Source organism: Saccostrea echinata, unplaced genomic scaffold (genome assembly GCF_033153115.1).
Source record: "Saccostrea echinata isolate AGI-Se365-2 ecotype Australia unplaced genomic scaffold, CSIRO_AGI_Sech_v1 ptg000009l, whole genome shotgun sequence".
NCBI classification, from domain to species: domain Eukaryota; kingdom Metazoa; phylum Mollusca; class Bivalvia; order Ostreida; family Ostreidae; genus Saccostrea; species Saccostrea echinata.
In genome coordinates, this window is record NW_026889758.1 from 20,882,373 (window position 1) to 20,899,528 (window position 17,156).

At 33.0% G+C, this 17,156-nt stretch overlaps 2 protein-coding genes across 6 annotated transcripts in view; both read right to left on the reverse strand.

The window, feature by feature from the left end:
- Positions 1–1,912: 1,912 nt before the first annotated feature.
- Positions 1,913–2,970, reverse strand: LOC133183437 (putative glutathione-specific gamma-glutamylcyclotransferase 2). Its single transcript, XM_061318397.1, has 3 exons — positions 2,777–2,970; positions 2,457–2,495; positions 1,913–2,347 (listed from the first exon to the last, which is right to left on the reverse strand). The coding sequence occupies exons 1-3, from the start codon at positions 2,918–2,920 to the stop codon at positions 1,937–1,939; spliced, it is 594 nt and encodes a 197-aa protein (XP_061174381.1). The 5' UTR covers positions 2,921–2,970; the 3' UTR covers positions 1,913–1,936.
- Positions 2,971–11,771: 8,801 nt separating this feature from the next.
- Positions 11,772–17,156, reverse strand: part of LOC133181998 (sodium channel protein 1 brain-like) — a 34,230-nt gene continuing 28,845 nt past the window's right edge. For 4 of the 5 annotated variants that reach the window (XM_061316693.1, XM_061316692.1, XM_061316691.1 and 1 more), the window contains 2 exons: positions 16,248–16,518; positions 11,772–13,938 (listed from right to left, as the gene is read on the reverse strand). In XM_061316693.1, coding sequence (XP_061172677.1) covers positions 12,674–13,938; positions 16,248–16,518 — 1,536 coding nt within the window. In that variant the 3' untranslated portion in view covers positions 11,772–12,673. Of the gene's footprint in view, positions 13,939–15,437; positions 15,541–16,247; positions 16,519–17,156 lie in introns of those variants that run through there. The other variant, XM_061316694.1, reaches the window with a different exon arrangement.

Consider the following 17,156-nt stretch of genomic DNA (forward strand, 5'->3'; position numbering starts at 1 on the left):
TTGGCATACATCCTTTGAGCATATTATACATGTAATCAGGGGTAAGGTTATTAAGAATTTTATACATCAGTGTGAGCTTATGCTTTTCCCTTCTTGAACTTAAGGTTTCCCATCCCAACTCATAATATAGGTTAGTTTTTGATGTATTGCACCTAATACCTGTAATTATTCTTGCAGCTTCCACCTGAACACTTTCCAGTAATTTGGATTGTTCTTCAGTGCAATTATCCCATACCACATCCCCATATTCTACAACTGGTCGAACAAATGAAAGATATATTTTGATTAACAAGTCCCTTTTTAATTTATATTTAAGTGTACGCAATATATTTAGTCGTAAGCAAGCTTTCTCATAAATTGTTGTAATATGTTCGGACCACCCCCCATTAGACTGTAATGTCAGCCCTAGATGACAGTGACTTTGATTCTGAGAAATAATATTCATTGTGTTCCCAAATGAGATATTTGGGTGTATTCGTTGAGTTTTGGTAAAATTAACATTTACTGTCTTCACAGGGTTAAATTCAACTAGCCATTGATGAGACCATTGCCTTATTTTTTCAAGATCATCAGTAAGAGATACTGCTGGGCTGACTGTGTCAGCATCTACAATAACAAACAAGGTAGGGGGTTGAGGGCTGTCTCGAAGGCATCATTAGGTCCAGGGCAAAACCCTAGTGGGGACCCATCTGGTGAATTTCAACATTTCTCACAGCTAAGTTTGATTGCTCAGAAAGGGAGATTTAAAAGAAATGGTTTGATTTTCAACATTTTTAAATGCTGATTTTATTATGACATAATATCTAGGGTGGGGTATGACGAATTTTCAGTTTTTCTGACAGGTAAATTTGAGTATCTAAAAAAGCTTGATAAACTTCAATTATTTAAAATCGCTCTTCATTTCTGTCAATGAGCACGATAGGCCAGGGGCAGGCCCGTAGCAACGGTTTCAAAAGGGGGAGGGGGACAACTTCCCAAAACAATATCTGACGAGCAAAAAAAAAAAAACAAACTGGAATTTGCCAGTCCTCGTCCTTACTGCAACAAAAGGTGGGGGCCAACCAGCATATAAAGGAAAATTGACAACAGTAAAATACTATACTAAGAAAAAGTGGGGGGGGGGGGGGGCTCCCCCCCCCCCCGAATTCTACTGGCCTGAGGAGTTTGTGTGAGGGAGAAACGGATCAGAAACCCTTGGTTAGCACCCAAGAAACCGGGGATTTTCAGGCAGCTTATTTTGAGTGTCCAGAAAAGTGGATATACAGAAAAGCTTCAATTTCTAAGTTTAAAATGCAGATTTCGTCATGGATTTTTTGATAAAGTAGAATAAGGATGGTACGTGTTATGATGGGATCTGATTTCAATCAAAGTCTATCTTAAGCCCTACATGCATATTAAGATTATGTTCTGATGCTCTTATTTTCTTACATGATTGTTCTTTGAGCCAAGTACACAAAGTAGAGAAAAATGGGAATCTCATCCATATTATATATGAAAATAGATATGTTATTAAGAGTGTATTGCTATGTAAATGTAGATAATATTAACATAAAAAGATGAGAAAATATATTTATCGTTTAAACAAAGAAAAATACATGTCCTTTTTTTAAATTTTTTTTTATTCAAATTTTTCTACTCTTTTTTTTAATTTATTATAATTTATTTTTAAATATCTTTATTTTGAAAATGATATGTAGTTATTTTCAGTGCACCTCTTTTTGTATTCTTCAAAATCGTTTCGGAGCGGATCCACTCTAATTTGCAATTCTAACTGTGGTGAGGGCCTGTACCGAAACAGATTATTCTAACTACCGGTATTTGTAGGTACGCCGTCTTGTATTTTTGGTTGTGTAAAACATCAATTGGGACTGAATTTTATTACTACTGTCTAATACGATGAATAAGAGACACGATATATATACAAACGATTTATTGATTAACCCTGATGTCTATACTCATGGAAGTGAATAATCTTATTTCTTATCATTTTATCAAGAATAAACAGATGTTCGTCCGTTTCTTCTGGTATATGTTTCCGAATATAATCTGCTAACTTGGTAATGTATTCGGAGTTAGGTCCGGCGCTTCCATGTGCGTGCACTACCGTGTCAGCGATATATTGCAAGTCCTTTTCCTCATCTCCAGAGGAGGGGCCCACGTATAGTGGATTCTTTTCTGTTGCTTGATACAATAAAACGTCACAAGGATTGGTGGAATTTTTGTTGTAGAATTTCGTAGTAACTGTCACATAACTACCAAGTATTTTTTCCCTTACACTTAATTTTTCTAGGACTTCTGTCACTTTTTTAGCCCCCTTCACTGTATACTTCACTCCCCAGAGGCATTTCTGTAAAGAACGCAGATCTGTGAATACTGATTGGTGGAAAATGTAAACAGTTGCTATTTTTAGACAAACGCATGTGCTGCGTAGAATGATGCAATAATTTTTATCTTACCTGATTTCCTGCTTTAATCAAAGTAGCGACTCTTCCTGGCTATTAAAATCATAAATACGTTAAAAAAATATATGATTAGTTTATTACACACTGGATTATACCAAACATACATGCAATTAATATATATAATTATAATATGCGAAATTAATTCCAGATTCGTGTTGCTAAACTAATTCCATTGATTCGTGTTGAAAATTAGAGTCGTAGACTTTTAATTCGTGGTTAAAATTTCGAGAAATGTCTTACCCCCTACTAAGCATTGTTGTAATGGGAAAAAGGTTAGATCGGAGTATAAGTTTGATACAAATTAATAGCCCTACCTTCTCTTTCGTGCCTCTCTGCTCGGTGTTATTTTGCCAAAATCTTCTTTGATATCCACGAATATATCCATGTTCCTTTGTAGAATATTTAAAATCAGGTTTCCATATTAGAGAACCATAACCAAAGACATGAAGTTCTTCCATATTCTTTACGTATTACAATAACGATTCTATTTACGCAGTGTAAATGTGGTGTAAACACTGGTAAACAGTTTATGGTTCCCTTTATATGTGCACACTCCTATGCCTGACTGAGCGCACGTAACAACAAGATGATGCAACCTAATAATTTTCTGCCCGTTTTTCATTGATTAAAAAGCTGTTATCTGTTATGTGAATAAACATCTATGTAAAGGTTTTTGTTCGTTTCTGTTTATTTCTCACTGTTAATATACAGCTGAATATTGGTTGTGCTAAGTAAAAAATTTATACATTTTTCCCGTAATTCGATATCTTGTGCACGCTGAAATGTGTTTTTGAAAAAAAAAAATCTCATTGGTCTCTTTCTATATCTCATTTCATCAGCATTCGGGTTATGATTTTTTTTATTTGTAAATATAACGTTAAAACACCGAAAAACTGATAACATTTCACAGCTGTTTCAAGGTATCACACAAGACTATTTTCTTTTAAGTGTAACTTTCCTGTCAATATACTTAATTATTGCATCATTTTATCAAATATGGTATATTCATTAATATTATATTCAAGGAACAATTTCCTTAATTATAGGAGGGGAGCTGGAATAACCCGTAAGGGTACGAACAAAAATAAATAAATAAATAAATAAATAAATAAATAAATAAACAAATAATCTGACGACCAGTAATGAGAGATATACACGTTAACTTATTCACATAGTGTACACGTATTTAATATAAAGTAATCTCTCTCTCTCTCTCTCTCTCTCTAGCTCTCTCTCTCTCCTTATGATTATAAATCAGTTCTTACAGTTATGGGCATAAATTAATAAGATGTAAGCTTTTTAAAACTTAATTATTCGTCGCCCTTTTGTTCCGATGAATAGATGACCGACTTCAGATTAAAGTTCAAAGTTCATGTACCGATAGTTCATTTACTCTTGTTATTAATTCTAATGAGGAAAAAATCCCTTTCAAATTTCTAGTATCAGTTGTTTTAAAAAAAATTAGAATTATAATGCAAATCTACCGTGCATTTAATTCATATTATGCATTCGAGCAAATAAAGCGTATTCGTAAAAGTAGATTATTAAAAAATTTCTGTCAATGCCTTCCACTTATGATATTTAAAATTAGTAGTGGCTTGGTTTGAAGCAAAGTTGTGAAGAAATAAAACTTCGACAGATTCAGAGAGAGAGAGAGAGAGATAAATTACAACTGGTAAACAAGTCAGTTGTTTCCCTGGAGAGGATTTTTCCCATTTTAAGAATCTTCACCCTTTTTTTTAGCACAAGAATGAAGTTCACAAAATATATTCACCACCCACCCCTCTCACTATTCAGCTTTTTATTACACAGGTAAGCTGAGTGGTCTATCGGTCCTGTTTGTGTCACTGTAGTAGGTAAATACAATATTCAGGCCAAGGATAATTGGCTTTTCACATTGCGCAGTAGAATTTTGCGTTGTTCAAGTCATAAGCTACCACAGTTATTGCCACGAAAGATAAAAAAATTTAAGTACCAGGTACATTTTGTTTTCATTTTCCTATAAACTTAAGTAGAAGATCGAGGGGGTGGAGTTGGGGGTCAGACTCCCTAAAATTTTCAGAGTTATTAAAATCTTCATGTATATAGTAAAATGACCATTAAAAAGAAGTCGGGCATCCACATACATGTATATTTGAAGGCTTCTGCACCCCTTCCAAGTAATAGTGGACAGAACCCTTTATTTTTGTCTGTTAAATTAATCTGAGTCGATTTTTAGCTCTACTGGTCAGAGACCAGGCCCCAGGATCATGAAACATCTTAAGCTTAAATCAAAAACTGTATATTCCACTAAAATGATTTAGAAATGTAGCAGTCTAAAATGAAAATGTTTTTTTCACTTTGCAGCAATAAACTACTGTTGCATGCAAATTATGATTCACAATTTTGATTCACAAGTTATAAATATTTTATGGACGACTGAAATTTTGACTTAAGTCTAAGTCTGTTTCATGATCCTGGGGCCAGAAGAGCTAAATGCGATAGTAAGGTGTCCGTCCGTCTGTCAAAACGCTACTCCTCCTACAGTTTTAGTCTGATTTCAATATAACTTGGCACATAAGTAGACTACACTAAGATACATAATTCTGTGTATCGGTTTTTGATTTCAATGAACGGTGTTGCCATGGATACTAAAAATAGAATTTTTCTTGAAATACTTTCAAAACGCTACTCCTCCCACACTTTTTGTCTGATTTCAGTATAACTTGGCATACAAATAGACTACACTGAGACACATAATTGTCGTATTTGTTTTTTGATTTTGTGGAATGGTGTTACAATGGTTACTAAAATCGAAATTTCTGTAAAATTGTTTTAAAAGGCTACTCCTCCTACAGTTTTAGTCTGATTGCAATAAATCTTACCACAGAAAGAGGCTAAATCATGGATCATATTCTATTTATTGCTGTTGCAAAGTTTCAAGTCCAAGTGATACTTTTATCTTCCATTATAAGTACAACCAGTAGAGCTACAGTCTCGTCAGAGACGTCTGGTTTGAGTGGGTATGGACCCCCGCCCCCTTTGGAAAAATTCCTGGATCCGCTTTTATAAAACATGCACGCAACAACCTGAACAAAAAAGGGGGGGGGGTCTGCTTTGACAACTTACAAAGATCACAGCAATTTGCATTTTTTACATTTTGCATCAGGATCAAAGAAAAACATAACGACGGAAAATATAATACATTTGGAAAAAGAGCAATAGATTTATTAAGAAATATTTCTGGACACTGGACAGCATGTATATTTCCAAGATTCCAGTAAAAAAAGCATTCATTTGGGGAGATAACAACGATTATTAAATGTAATAATCAGTTTATTGCCACATAGTAACGACTTTGATTTGTTTGAACGTTGGGAAACATAATTTGTTCAATCGACGAATAATTTCAATAGCTGACACCACAAAAATGGATTACATTTTGTTGATATTGACGCAGAATGTAACAAGGCAAAATGTAACCATTATTTATCACATTTTGCATCGTTTTTACATTTGAGTGGGTCTTCATTCCCAAGCTTTAGTTAACGGAAAAAATCTACATTTTTAACTTATTTGAAAGAATCATTTATGGATACTTTCAAGAAAAAGGAGCGAGTACCCACTCACATGGAAAGTTGAATTAGTGAATTTTGCTTACTTTGGTGCGCACATGCTTTTCTATAGAAGTATTCATGTATTGAGACTGTGGCATATTTAATCTTAAAGGGGTCCGGACACATGCAGTTGCATTGTTTACATTTTAAATTTCTATGTTTATTCCAAAAATAAAACGAGTTAAATGAATTGAACTTACATGAATGTTCTTAGAATTCAATGACAACATCATTCTTTACACCACATTCAACATCTATTTTTGTGAAAAGGGGCATGAGCTCTGTTATTGTTAAAGAGACAGTACGGTGCATCTCATAAAAACAGACTTGATAAAGTTTTCCGATAGGATTTGGAATATTTTTTTTACATGTATAAACTTTCGGAAAATTACAAGCTTCATACTTAAATATTTTTTAGCTCTTCTGAGCCAAAGGCTCAAAGAGCTAATGCTATGGCCATTTGTGCGGTGTGCGTAAACTTTTTAGAATATGGGCCATAACTTAAGAACCCCTTGGCCAATTATTGTCAAATTTGTCACAGGATATCCTTGGTCCAAGGGCTCCCTTTTATACTAAAACTAGGGTTGTGACCCTTTAACAAGGGGAGATAATTAGGAAAATGGAAACAAAAGTACTGGTTGCTAAAAAATCTTCTTCTCAAGAACCACTGGGCAGATTATCACCAAACTTACACAAAAGGTAAATTAAAATTTGCACGGGGATTTACCCTGGGGCAAAGGGCGTGGTCTCAAGGTCACTTCAAAGTTGACCAAAAATGACATTTTATTAAAATGTTGATATTTTGCTTACTATAACGACTAGGATCATCAAATCTTGTCAGTTGATGCATCTAAGGACCTCATATCATGTTGACTCAAAAGTAGGTCACGATGACCTACTTTTTAAATTTTGCGGCCATTCTTTTTCAAAATGATTTAGAGGCATATTTTGAACAATTTAAGGTCTACGATCATCAAACTTTGTCAGTTGATGCATCTTGGGTCCTAGAAGTACGTCAACTAAAAAGTAGGTCACCTTGACCTACTTTTTGAATTTTATGGCTAATCTTTTTCAAAACAATTAAGGTCTTTAATTCGAAAACTGAGAGGTTTAGAATCATTAAATCTTGTAAGATGATGCATCTTGGGGCCATAAAACATATTTATATTTATTAAAAAGTAGGTCACAGTGACCTACTTTTTGAACTTTGCAGGCATTCGATTTCAAAGCGTTTTAGAGGCATAATTTGGACATTTTAAAGCCTATGATCATAAAACTTTGTAAGTTGATGCATCTTGGGTCCTCAAAAAACGTGGACTAAAAAGTAGGTCACCGTGACCTACTTTTGGAAATTTTATGGCTTTAATTAAATATTTCAGGTACTAATTGGCTTAGAATCATCAAACTTTGTCAGTTGATGCATCTTGGGTCTTCGGAGTAGGTCGACTGATAAGTAGGTCACCGTGACCTACTTTTGAAAATTTATGGCTTTAATTAAATATTTCAGGTACTAATTGCCTTAGAATCATCAAACTTTGTCAGTTGGTGCATCCTGGGTCTTCGGAGTAGGTCGACTGAAGAGTAGGTCACCGTGACCTACTTTTTAAAATTTATGGCTTTAATTAAATATTTCAGGTACCAATTGGCTTAGAATCATCAAACTTTGTCAGTTGATGCATCTTGGGTCCTTGGAGTACAACAACTGAAAAGTAGGTCACTTTGACCTTATTATAAAATTTTATAATTATAATTTTAAAAAATATTTTAGGTATTAATTGGCTTAGAATCATCAAACTTAGTTGATGGGTCCTCAGAGAATGACAAGTGATAAGTAGGTCACCTGACCAACTCTCTGGTACTAGTTGGCTTAGAATCATCTTGGGTTCTCAGAATGTGAATTGGAATTTCAAGGGTGTATCTAAATATACAGGATACTTAGAGGTTTCAAATAGAAGTGATAGGTTGTACAGTTTATCAGAAGAGCGATTCAAGGCCCTTGGGCCTCTTGTTATTATTGCATTAAAATTAATAATTATTTATGGACCATAAATATATACATCGCAAAGTGTTAGGGGCCCCATATTCCATGCTATTCGATCATGCGTACTTATCATAGAAGAAATAGCATGGTAAAATGTGGTCGTCCAGTAGGCCGGCTACCTTGACAAAGTCAACAAAGAAGAAGAAGAAAAAAAAAATGAAAATAGAGCTTGAAAGACGAACTTGTTGACCAAATTTGCTCACAAAGGTTCACCTCGAAAGGTTTGTTGATACGTGTTATCATTTCTCATTTCTCCATCGCTTTCAAAGAAAAAAAAGCAGTGTTAACTCAACAGAAAAATACACCTATGATATATAAATATTATTGCTATTTAAAGTGTAAATTTTTAAGGAACTGTCCTGAAAATATTTCTGACGTTTTGCCTCGATAACGTTCGATTTGGTGATTTTCCCTTCTCGGACCCCAGTTCACAAAACGTCAATATTTGTACATTTAATTCTTTCAAATTCATCTGAAAGGAGATCATAAAGTTCACGATTAATAATTTATCGGAAAATTTATATTTTGCTTTTAAGAATTGCTGTTTACCTCATATTCCATTATAATTGTAAACTCTACTGTTTAGGCATGTGTCATTCAGAATTCACGTGGTACAAATAAACAGATCTAAAATTGCTTCAGTTTGTACGACTCTTGGATTTCCAGCAGATTCTAATTACGTGGATTTTGTTTGAGAAGAACATTTTCATGTTCCTCAAACTGTTGACATCAACTTTATACCTTATTCTTAATGATATATTGGGTAAGTTTGACTGAAAAAAAACCCCACACGTTTTGCAGCCGTACTGTCGCATAAATGTTTATATTTTACCGGGTGTGTTCAACTTGTTAACTGATAAACTCTGCACACAACACTGATAGGGCTGGGACGATATATTGATTCTGTGTGGGGAGGATACTCATATCGATACGTATGAAGAAATATCGAAATATCGTTTTTTCTTTGTTTACTTAACATATTGGGTTCAATATATAAAATAAATATGCTAATTAAGGAATGAATTTAATAGCTACCCAATTTATACGGTATAAAGTGGGTTGGGGGAGTTTACGCTTTATAAACCGCGAGGCGGTTTATAAAAAAGCGTAAACTGTTCCAACCCACTTTATACCGTATAAATTGGGTAGCTATTAAATTCATTCCTTATAATTTAATTTTCATTCATTTAGTGTAAAAAAAATGATTACCCTGTAAAAAATGACTTCAAATTGTACAAAATTTAAATTTAACGTCAAGCGGATCGATACCTTTTTGACGCAAGTCATTGTGACGTAGGCAACCCAATTTATACGATATAAAGTTAATGTTTTATCCAATCAAATACCGCGTTATAACCAAAATCAAATTATATAAAAATATAAATATAAAATACATAATAATTTACATCACTTGTGTAAAATAATTTTGTTTTACAACAGATATACAACTTCTTTGTATAAATTATTCTCATTTGTGAAGAGATGTTTTGTTCATTTCCAAAAAAGATTTTGTAACCAATGAAACCTATCGTGATACATATCTTATCGTGGCTCAAATATCATATGTATCGATATAGAAAAAGTTGTATCGTCCCAGCCCTAATCACCGAGTACAGACTGACAATGCTGGTGAGTTGGTTTTGCTTTCTTACATTTCTAGTCTGAATTTTCTGGATTATAGATATTATGGGTCCGACAAAACGCATGTTGCCCTCGAACCCAGTCAATAAATGTAACATACACAGCAAAATTTCTACTATTCTTAAGTATTAAGGATAAAGTTTACTTAGTGGAAGGATATGTGTCGATCAAACGCGTCCCAAAATTCGTAGTTTTAATAATTTCAAGATAAAGAAGTTTTTGAACAAGCTTTTATTTTTTGTCCTTGTCAAATGCTCTAGCAACAAATGAGTCATGATACATAGAAAATTTGAGAAAATATTTACTTCAAATCTGTGTCCTGACCCCTTTAAAGGTTAAATTTTAATTCATTTTTCTTGGCTGATCGCCGATGTTCTGTATGTTATTTAGAAACAAAAACTTTTGTACCTAGAAAGCGAGCTTAAACAAAATAGGTTAAGTTAAACTTTAAGTTCAAAATTCATCAGGTATCTTCTGGGTTGAAAAACTAATTCTTGTAAAATCAAAACAAGCATGATTTAATGCAAAACAATTTATTCCATAAAATGTTGACATATGTCACAGAATGCTCGTGATGACAATTATAGAGGTGAACATTGGAGTTCAGAACTTAGAAAAAAAAACATAGTATATGCCTCCATACACAAAGTTTGTGAAGCTCAAGTTATTTACAAAAGTTACTGAGAAAATTAAAAACAAATCTACATTTGGCTTTGTAATTTAGGTTTGACTTTTGTGACAACTTGATGAATAATGACAAAAACCTCACAACTAACCAACACATTGACAAAGAAAGGGAAAAAAAGGGGGGCGTAGTGAAAGTTTAACCGTGTTGTAGATGGACATCACATGACACAAATCATGGGTCACTCTAACTACAGGCTTTTGAGATTATTAACCTGGTTAGATAAAAACAACTTGCACAAGGCGATAACAAAAAATATCACATTCATATCAATATCTTCTTTGTATAGGAATAATAGTTATGCATTCAAGCATATTCATTATGTTCATAAAACACATAACTGTGCTCATGTAAATTAATAAAAACAAATGTAAAATAACAAACATAAAAATTAAAATGGAATTAGTTATGGACGGATACCACATTTAAAATCACATCTTTCTACAGGAAAAAAACCAGTGGTGGTGTACTACGTTGGGAATAAATGAGTTAATCTATAGTGCATGTCAGACCAGCAGACAAATTGGTGTTTGATTTATAACCATTAATATAACAGTCATCTTTATGCATAATATTATCACAGTGTTTTGTCAAATAATACTGAGAATCTATAAGTTGATGCACCAAAATGAATTTCCTCTACATAGGTACAACATCAAATTCAACTGAAAGCTACAGTATGGGAATGTCAATCAAAAAATTATCGCAATTTGTATGGATCACAGACATAATGCTTCAATTTTACTTGTACCTCCTGAAATTCAAAGTAAAGGACCTTTTCAAGTCAGAACACTTGTATCAAATTTCTATTTTCACTGAAGGCTATTGGAATGGGTTTGAATATAAACATTGAAAAAATATACAAATTTTTCTGCATATCATTTATTAAGGGTAGAATCTCTATGAAATAATGATATGTAATGATAAATTTGAAAAAAAGGAGGTCTTTTTACCTATTCTTGGTGCTGATAATTGCATAATGGTATTGAAATTGTATGGAGATCATTATTTGATGGGAGATAGGAGGTATAGGAATCAATGACATCATTAGACACAATCATACCTTTACAATCTGTTAGCTTTGTTCACATCAAATAAAGAAATTTATCTACAAATACCATAGACTATATTTCTGCAGCTTGACTTGCATTTAACATGCATAAGTGTAAAATCTGTGCAATTTGACATAAATGTCCTAGCCATGGTGTAGAAATGACAACTGGTCAATATTTACTTACACTTGTGTTGAAACTGTCCCATGAAATAAAAAATACTTTCATACCAATCATGTCTCCAAATTTATATTTCTAGAGCAAAATAATAATTAATAAATAATAATGAACCCTTATTAAGATGGAAAAAAAGCTAGTATCCACAATGTTTTGTTCTTTATGTAAAAATGTTCAGTGAATGAAGCTTCCTATTTTAAAAATTCAACTTCAATAAAATAAAAGATGGACTTTTTTAATACCGATAAATGTGGAATACTAAAGTTATTCAAATCTTCCATACAAAAAATTTGATTTCTTTCAGATACAAGTAATGCTGCATGAAAAAAAAATGCATTCATAAAATCTTATTCTCTATGGGAAATTTGATATATTTTCCCATAAATCCTTATAATAACACATGTATTCTTTCATTCTGACACAAATACCCTAATTATTTTCTCAAGTCTTGACACAAACATAAACAAAGCAGTCACAAAAACCAATGTCTTCCTTTTATCAAGGGGAGACAATAATGACAATATCAATACTAAAAACAACATGAGAATACAAGCAAAGATGTCTTTCTTCTTTTTTTTTTTTTCGTTGAAACACAATTCAATAATATGATAATCTAGAACTGTCATGTTATCACATTTTGATCAATTTTTTGGCATCAGTGAGTTTTGACACAGTAATCTTAATAATATATATGTTAAAATCTGAATTCCCAGTTTGGGAACAGAATTAAAACCCATCTCCTGTTTGCAGCTATGGTCATGGGACTTATTATTAAATGCACTCCCAACCAAAATCACCTGATATAAAACAATCAGTACACACTGATTCAGTCAAAGCTTACAAAAGTTAAGTCAACCATTTTTGTAAAAAATACTGAATTTTATGCATTTCACACAGAGAGAAATGCCCTCCTATAGACACAAATGTAGCACTCTGAAGTTAACCTTACAGGCGCACATTTTTTGTTAATCTACTACAGTATTAGAATAAATTGCACCACATTTTCTCTTTCAATGATATCATAATTCCAACTCTTTATCAGAGCCTTTGGCTGGATAGATGGGACCCACTGCAGGAACCTGTAAAGTACTTTTGGATTTCCTTTGAGAATTTCCTGGTGTGGTCACTGTGGTTTGACTTTTGATACTGTGTCTACTTGTTGCACTACTCGGCCGAGACGAGCTGAAGAAATTGCTCAGAGCACTATTTAGACGTTTGCCAAGATTAGCAAGACTGGCCCCACGTGTTTTAGAGTTTTTCTCATTTTCATCTGCCTCTGCTTTTTGCATTGCCATCTTGGTAAGATTTCGGAGCTGCTTCTGAGTTTTGAATGTCCTCCAAGCATTCTGAAGTGTCTTAGCCGCTACATCTTCTTTCTTTTTCTGCATTGTACTTGAAGTTTTACTTGTGTTCACACGAGTTGGGAAGGTTTCCTGGAACTTTTCTTCCATTTGAGATTTCAGCTCTTTGAATTCCTCTGTTTCTTCTACACGACCTAACACATTTTTACATAAAGCAATCAACACATCTAAGCAGTGAATTTTGTCTCCTTCAACAATTGGAAGATCAAATGCCACTAAAGCAATTTCATTAGGCCTAGGTATGCCTAATGGTGGGTCTAAATCCCCCACAAAGTGAGAGAGATGTTCATATTTGATAAACTGAGTGGCTAAAGGATCATATTTTTCCCAAACCACATAAAATTCATCAAAGTCATCTTCAGTTATTCCAACTTCTTCTGCCTCATGGGCCTGATTAAAGTTCTCCAAAATAATAGCAATGTACATGTTAATCACCACTAAGAATATAATCAGAATGTAAGACACCATATAAAACACTCCAAACGCTGGAGATCCACAATCTCCTGTGGAATATTTAAATTTTTCACCCCCCTCTGGCCGAGTAGCATAATCAGGATCACAGTCTGGTGGCTGTAAATACATGGTCTCCAAAATGTCATTCCAACCAGCAGATGTTGAAAGACGGAGAAGTAACACAAAACTACTGGCAAAAGTCTGGAAATTCACAGTATCATCCAATGGAAGTTCAATCTTCATGTTTCCAAACAAAGACATGCCAATGATGGCATAGATATACATAATGAGACACAGCAGAGCTCCAATGTTGATAAGAGCTGGAAGGGAAATAATAAGGGCGAACAGAAGCTTCCGGATACCTTTAGCAGCCTTAATCAGTCTTAGAACCCTCCCTATCCTGAACACCCTAAACACGCGAAGCAATGTGGGGTTAAAGATGCTTGCAAGAAGATCTTCCAGTATGATACCTGCAAGAAAAGAAAAAAAAAATGATAAAGTGCTCTATTAAAATGTAAATGAAAGTCTCAAGTGCTGGTTTTTTGATGAAATTATGCAAAAAGAAAAATATTATTTCATTTGACAAATTATGAAAAAAATAAAGATGATTTTCTACAAAACAAGAACTGTTTAAACTTAAAAATATTACAATAATTTTTGTTTACCATAAGAAATATTTTCAATTTATTTGAGGAGATTAAAAGCATATATAGCACATCTAGAAAGTAAACAGCTAAATAAAGGAAAGCAAAAAATAAAAGATCCTCATTAAGATTCATTAAGATTCCTGTTTTGTAGATTTTATGCCAGTTCTGAAAACTAAAGCTATCAAAAAACAAAAACAAAACAAAACAAAACAAAACAAAAACAAAACATGATTTTGTGAAACACTGGTGTCCCTATATGGCAGCTCATTATTAAGGTTAAAGTCTTTCAAAATGTAGGTCAAACCCCTAGGTCAAGGTCATGAGATGAAAAATGTTGGTACCCAAAGAAAAATTTTGTCACAAGGAATAATTAAGTGAAATTTGAAAACGCCTAAGCACCAACTGTTCAGAAGTTAAAGCCAAGGTTGAAATTTTTCAAAAGTAGGTCAAACTTTAAGGTCAAGGTCAGGAGGTCAAAAATGTTGGTAGCAAAAAGAAAGGTCTAGTCATAAGAAATGCACATGTAAAATATGAAAGCCCTATTACAAAATGTTGAAAAGTTATGACCAAGGTAAAAGTTTGATTAAAGTTCTTAAAAGTATCAAACTCTAAGGTCAATGTCATAAGGTAAAAAAAAAAAATTGGTACCAAATGAAAGGTTTTATCACAAGGTTTACATATGTGAAATTTGAAAGCCCTAGCCCTAACCATTCAAAAGTTATGGCTAAGGTTAGAGTTTTCGTAGATAAACAGACAGACCAAAAACTTTGATTGCGGGGGATAAAAAAGGAAAGTTTCATGATTCAAAATCTGGATTATCCTATAAATTTGATATTAAAGTCTTGGGACTTGTCTTGTGAATGTGTCTCCAACACTACAGATAGGCTATAGATAGGGAAAAAGGAATTGCAATTAATGATTTGCAGAAAGACAAGAAATGTCTATAACAGAATATTAACATGTAGTTTGGACATTTGAAAGAATAGATGAAAATATGCAGTAGAAAGAATACAGAAAAGCAAATAATGTGCCACAAAAGCTTGCATTTGGATATGTGCAGTAGATAGTTCACAGGAGAGAAGATTTGCTATAGTGTTTTGAGCCAGGAAAAAAACAGAAAAAACAAGAGACTAACAGAGCTAAGCCAGGGGGTTAGAATTAATGCCTTCTTTACTTATTTCTTTGACTTTGCAATAACATTTACATTGGGGAAGAAAATAACATACAAAAATGTCATTTATAGTTTTCCAAAAATTATTTTCTACTAAACAAGCTTGTACAACATTGTTGTAAACTGGCGGATGGCATTTTTTGGTGTGGGTTTGCTTATACATTTTACTACAAAAATGTGCACGTCTACAAAATATAATCAGGTCACAATTCACTACCGGAGATATATTTTACCTGCTGCCTCGACTAATATTACTAAAGAATTACAAGAAAAATGATCAACACTCACGAACAAATTCCTTAATTGGCAAGCATTCAATTACTGGTACAATTTTTATAATATGTATCTTTTATTAATTCTGTATCTTTTTGTCATGCATGAAAGATCAACAAGCAAGAACTAGTTATGTAAGTTTATACATATTTACTATATTTTATGCAGATACTATGTGCTAAGCAAAATATGAACTTGCAAAAATTATTGCAAGAAACAAACATTTTATGGCATTATGTGTTGAAAAGAAAATCACATTTATGTTAAATCAAAATTTCATGCTACCATGCATGCATGCTTGAACAGTGCTTTTATTTATTTGAAATTAATAGTTTAGGGGTGTTTTGAAGATATTGGTCTAAAAACTGTGACATTAAAAAAAATTTATAGAGATAACAATATAGCCTGCTTAGCTTCACACATTAGCAGTCCCCAGTACCAAGGCAACGACTACTCAACAATGATAATGACAACATGCTTATCAGATAATCCAATGTTAAGAGGTTGGATTGTTAACATATTTCTAACATTATTGCTTTGGGGATTAAAATTCAATCAACATATACATCTTCAGTTTTGAGGATAGGAGAGGGATAGAAGATTTGGAATTTTTAGATAGAAATGGGACTTTTAGAGTGTTAGGTTACAAATTCTGGTATGTTCCATAATTGTGTTTGTCTATACTTACTAACAAGTGATACGACCACAACTACAAAGTCGAACACATTCCATGGTTGTCGAAAGTAGTGATGCCTCAACCCAATTATCTTGATCACACTTTCCAGGGTAAAAATAGTGGTAAACAAAATGTTGAGGATGTCTAAGATGTTTGAGACATATTTTGTCATCTTGTAGTGGTCTACAGCCATAGCAATCATATTCATGAAAATCACAACCACTATGCACAGGTCAAACTTGGTGCTCACTGCAACGTCATAGAAGACTGCTTGACATGCCGCCTGAAAGGATAGCACAAATGTCAAAAAAGAAAAGCACATTTCTCTAAGAGTATCAAAAATGGAACAATCAGTTAATCTTGAATGACATCCTACTTGTTAAATACATGAATGTCCCTGTTATAAATGAACAATTTTTTTTGTGTGTGAAAATGGAGCAGTTATTAATCATCTTTTGCTTGACTTTATATTTGGAAGACAATAGCATTGTGTTTTTTAAATTCCGTGATGTATAATTTTTGTAAAACCTCAGTGTTATATGCAACCATAATAACTTCCCATTAGCAGTGATGAGAACTTCATTATCATATCAATACAATCTTGTAAAAATAAAAGAAAATAAAGTTCTCATGAATGAAATATGACTTATCCAGCATCTTAAGACTGAAACCCAGCTAAACTGTTTCATTTTCTATGTACATGCGACTCTAGGACTACACAAATCTCAAAGGATCAAGTGAAATATATATAAAATATTTTAATATAAAAAGTTTAGTAAAAAAAAATGAAGTAGAAATAAATGAAATAAATAATATATTTTTTGACGATCAAACTTAACATAATTGAGTACCAAATGTCATATATGTTTAATTTCATGAAAGTTATTATTTTTTTAATGGATCTATTATACAAACATGCAT

Excerpts from the sequence above, each read along its gene's own strand:
- LOC133183437 (XM_061318397.1), bottom strand. The coding sequence starts at position 2,920 with ATGGAAGAACTTCATGTCTTTGGTTATGGTTCTCTAATATGGAAACCT. Across the intron at positions 2,496-2,776 it reads AGAGAGGCACGAAAGAGAAG|CCAGGAAGAGTCGCTACTTT; the intron begins GTAGGGCTATTA and ends TGATTTTAATAG. Across the intron at positions 2,348-2,456 it reads TGATTAAAGCAGGAAATCAG|AAATGCCTCTGGGGAGTGAA; the intron begins GTAAGATAAAAA and ends CGTTCTTTACAG.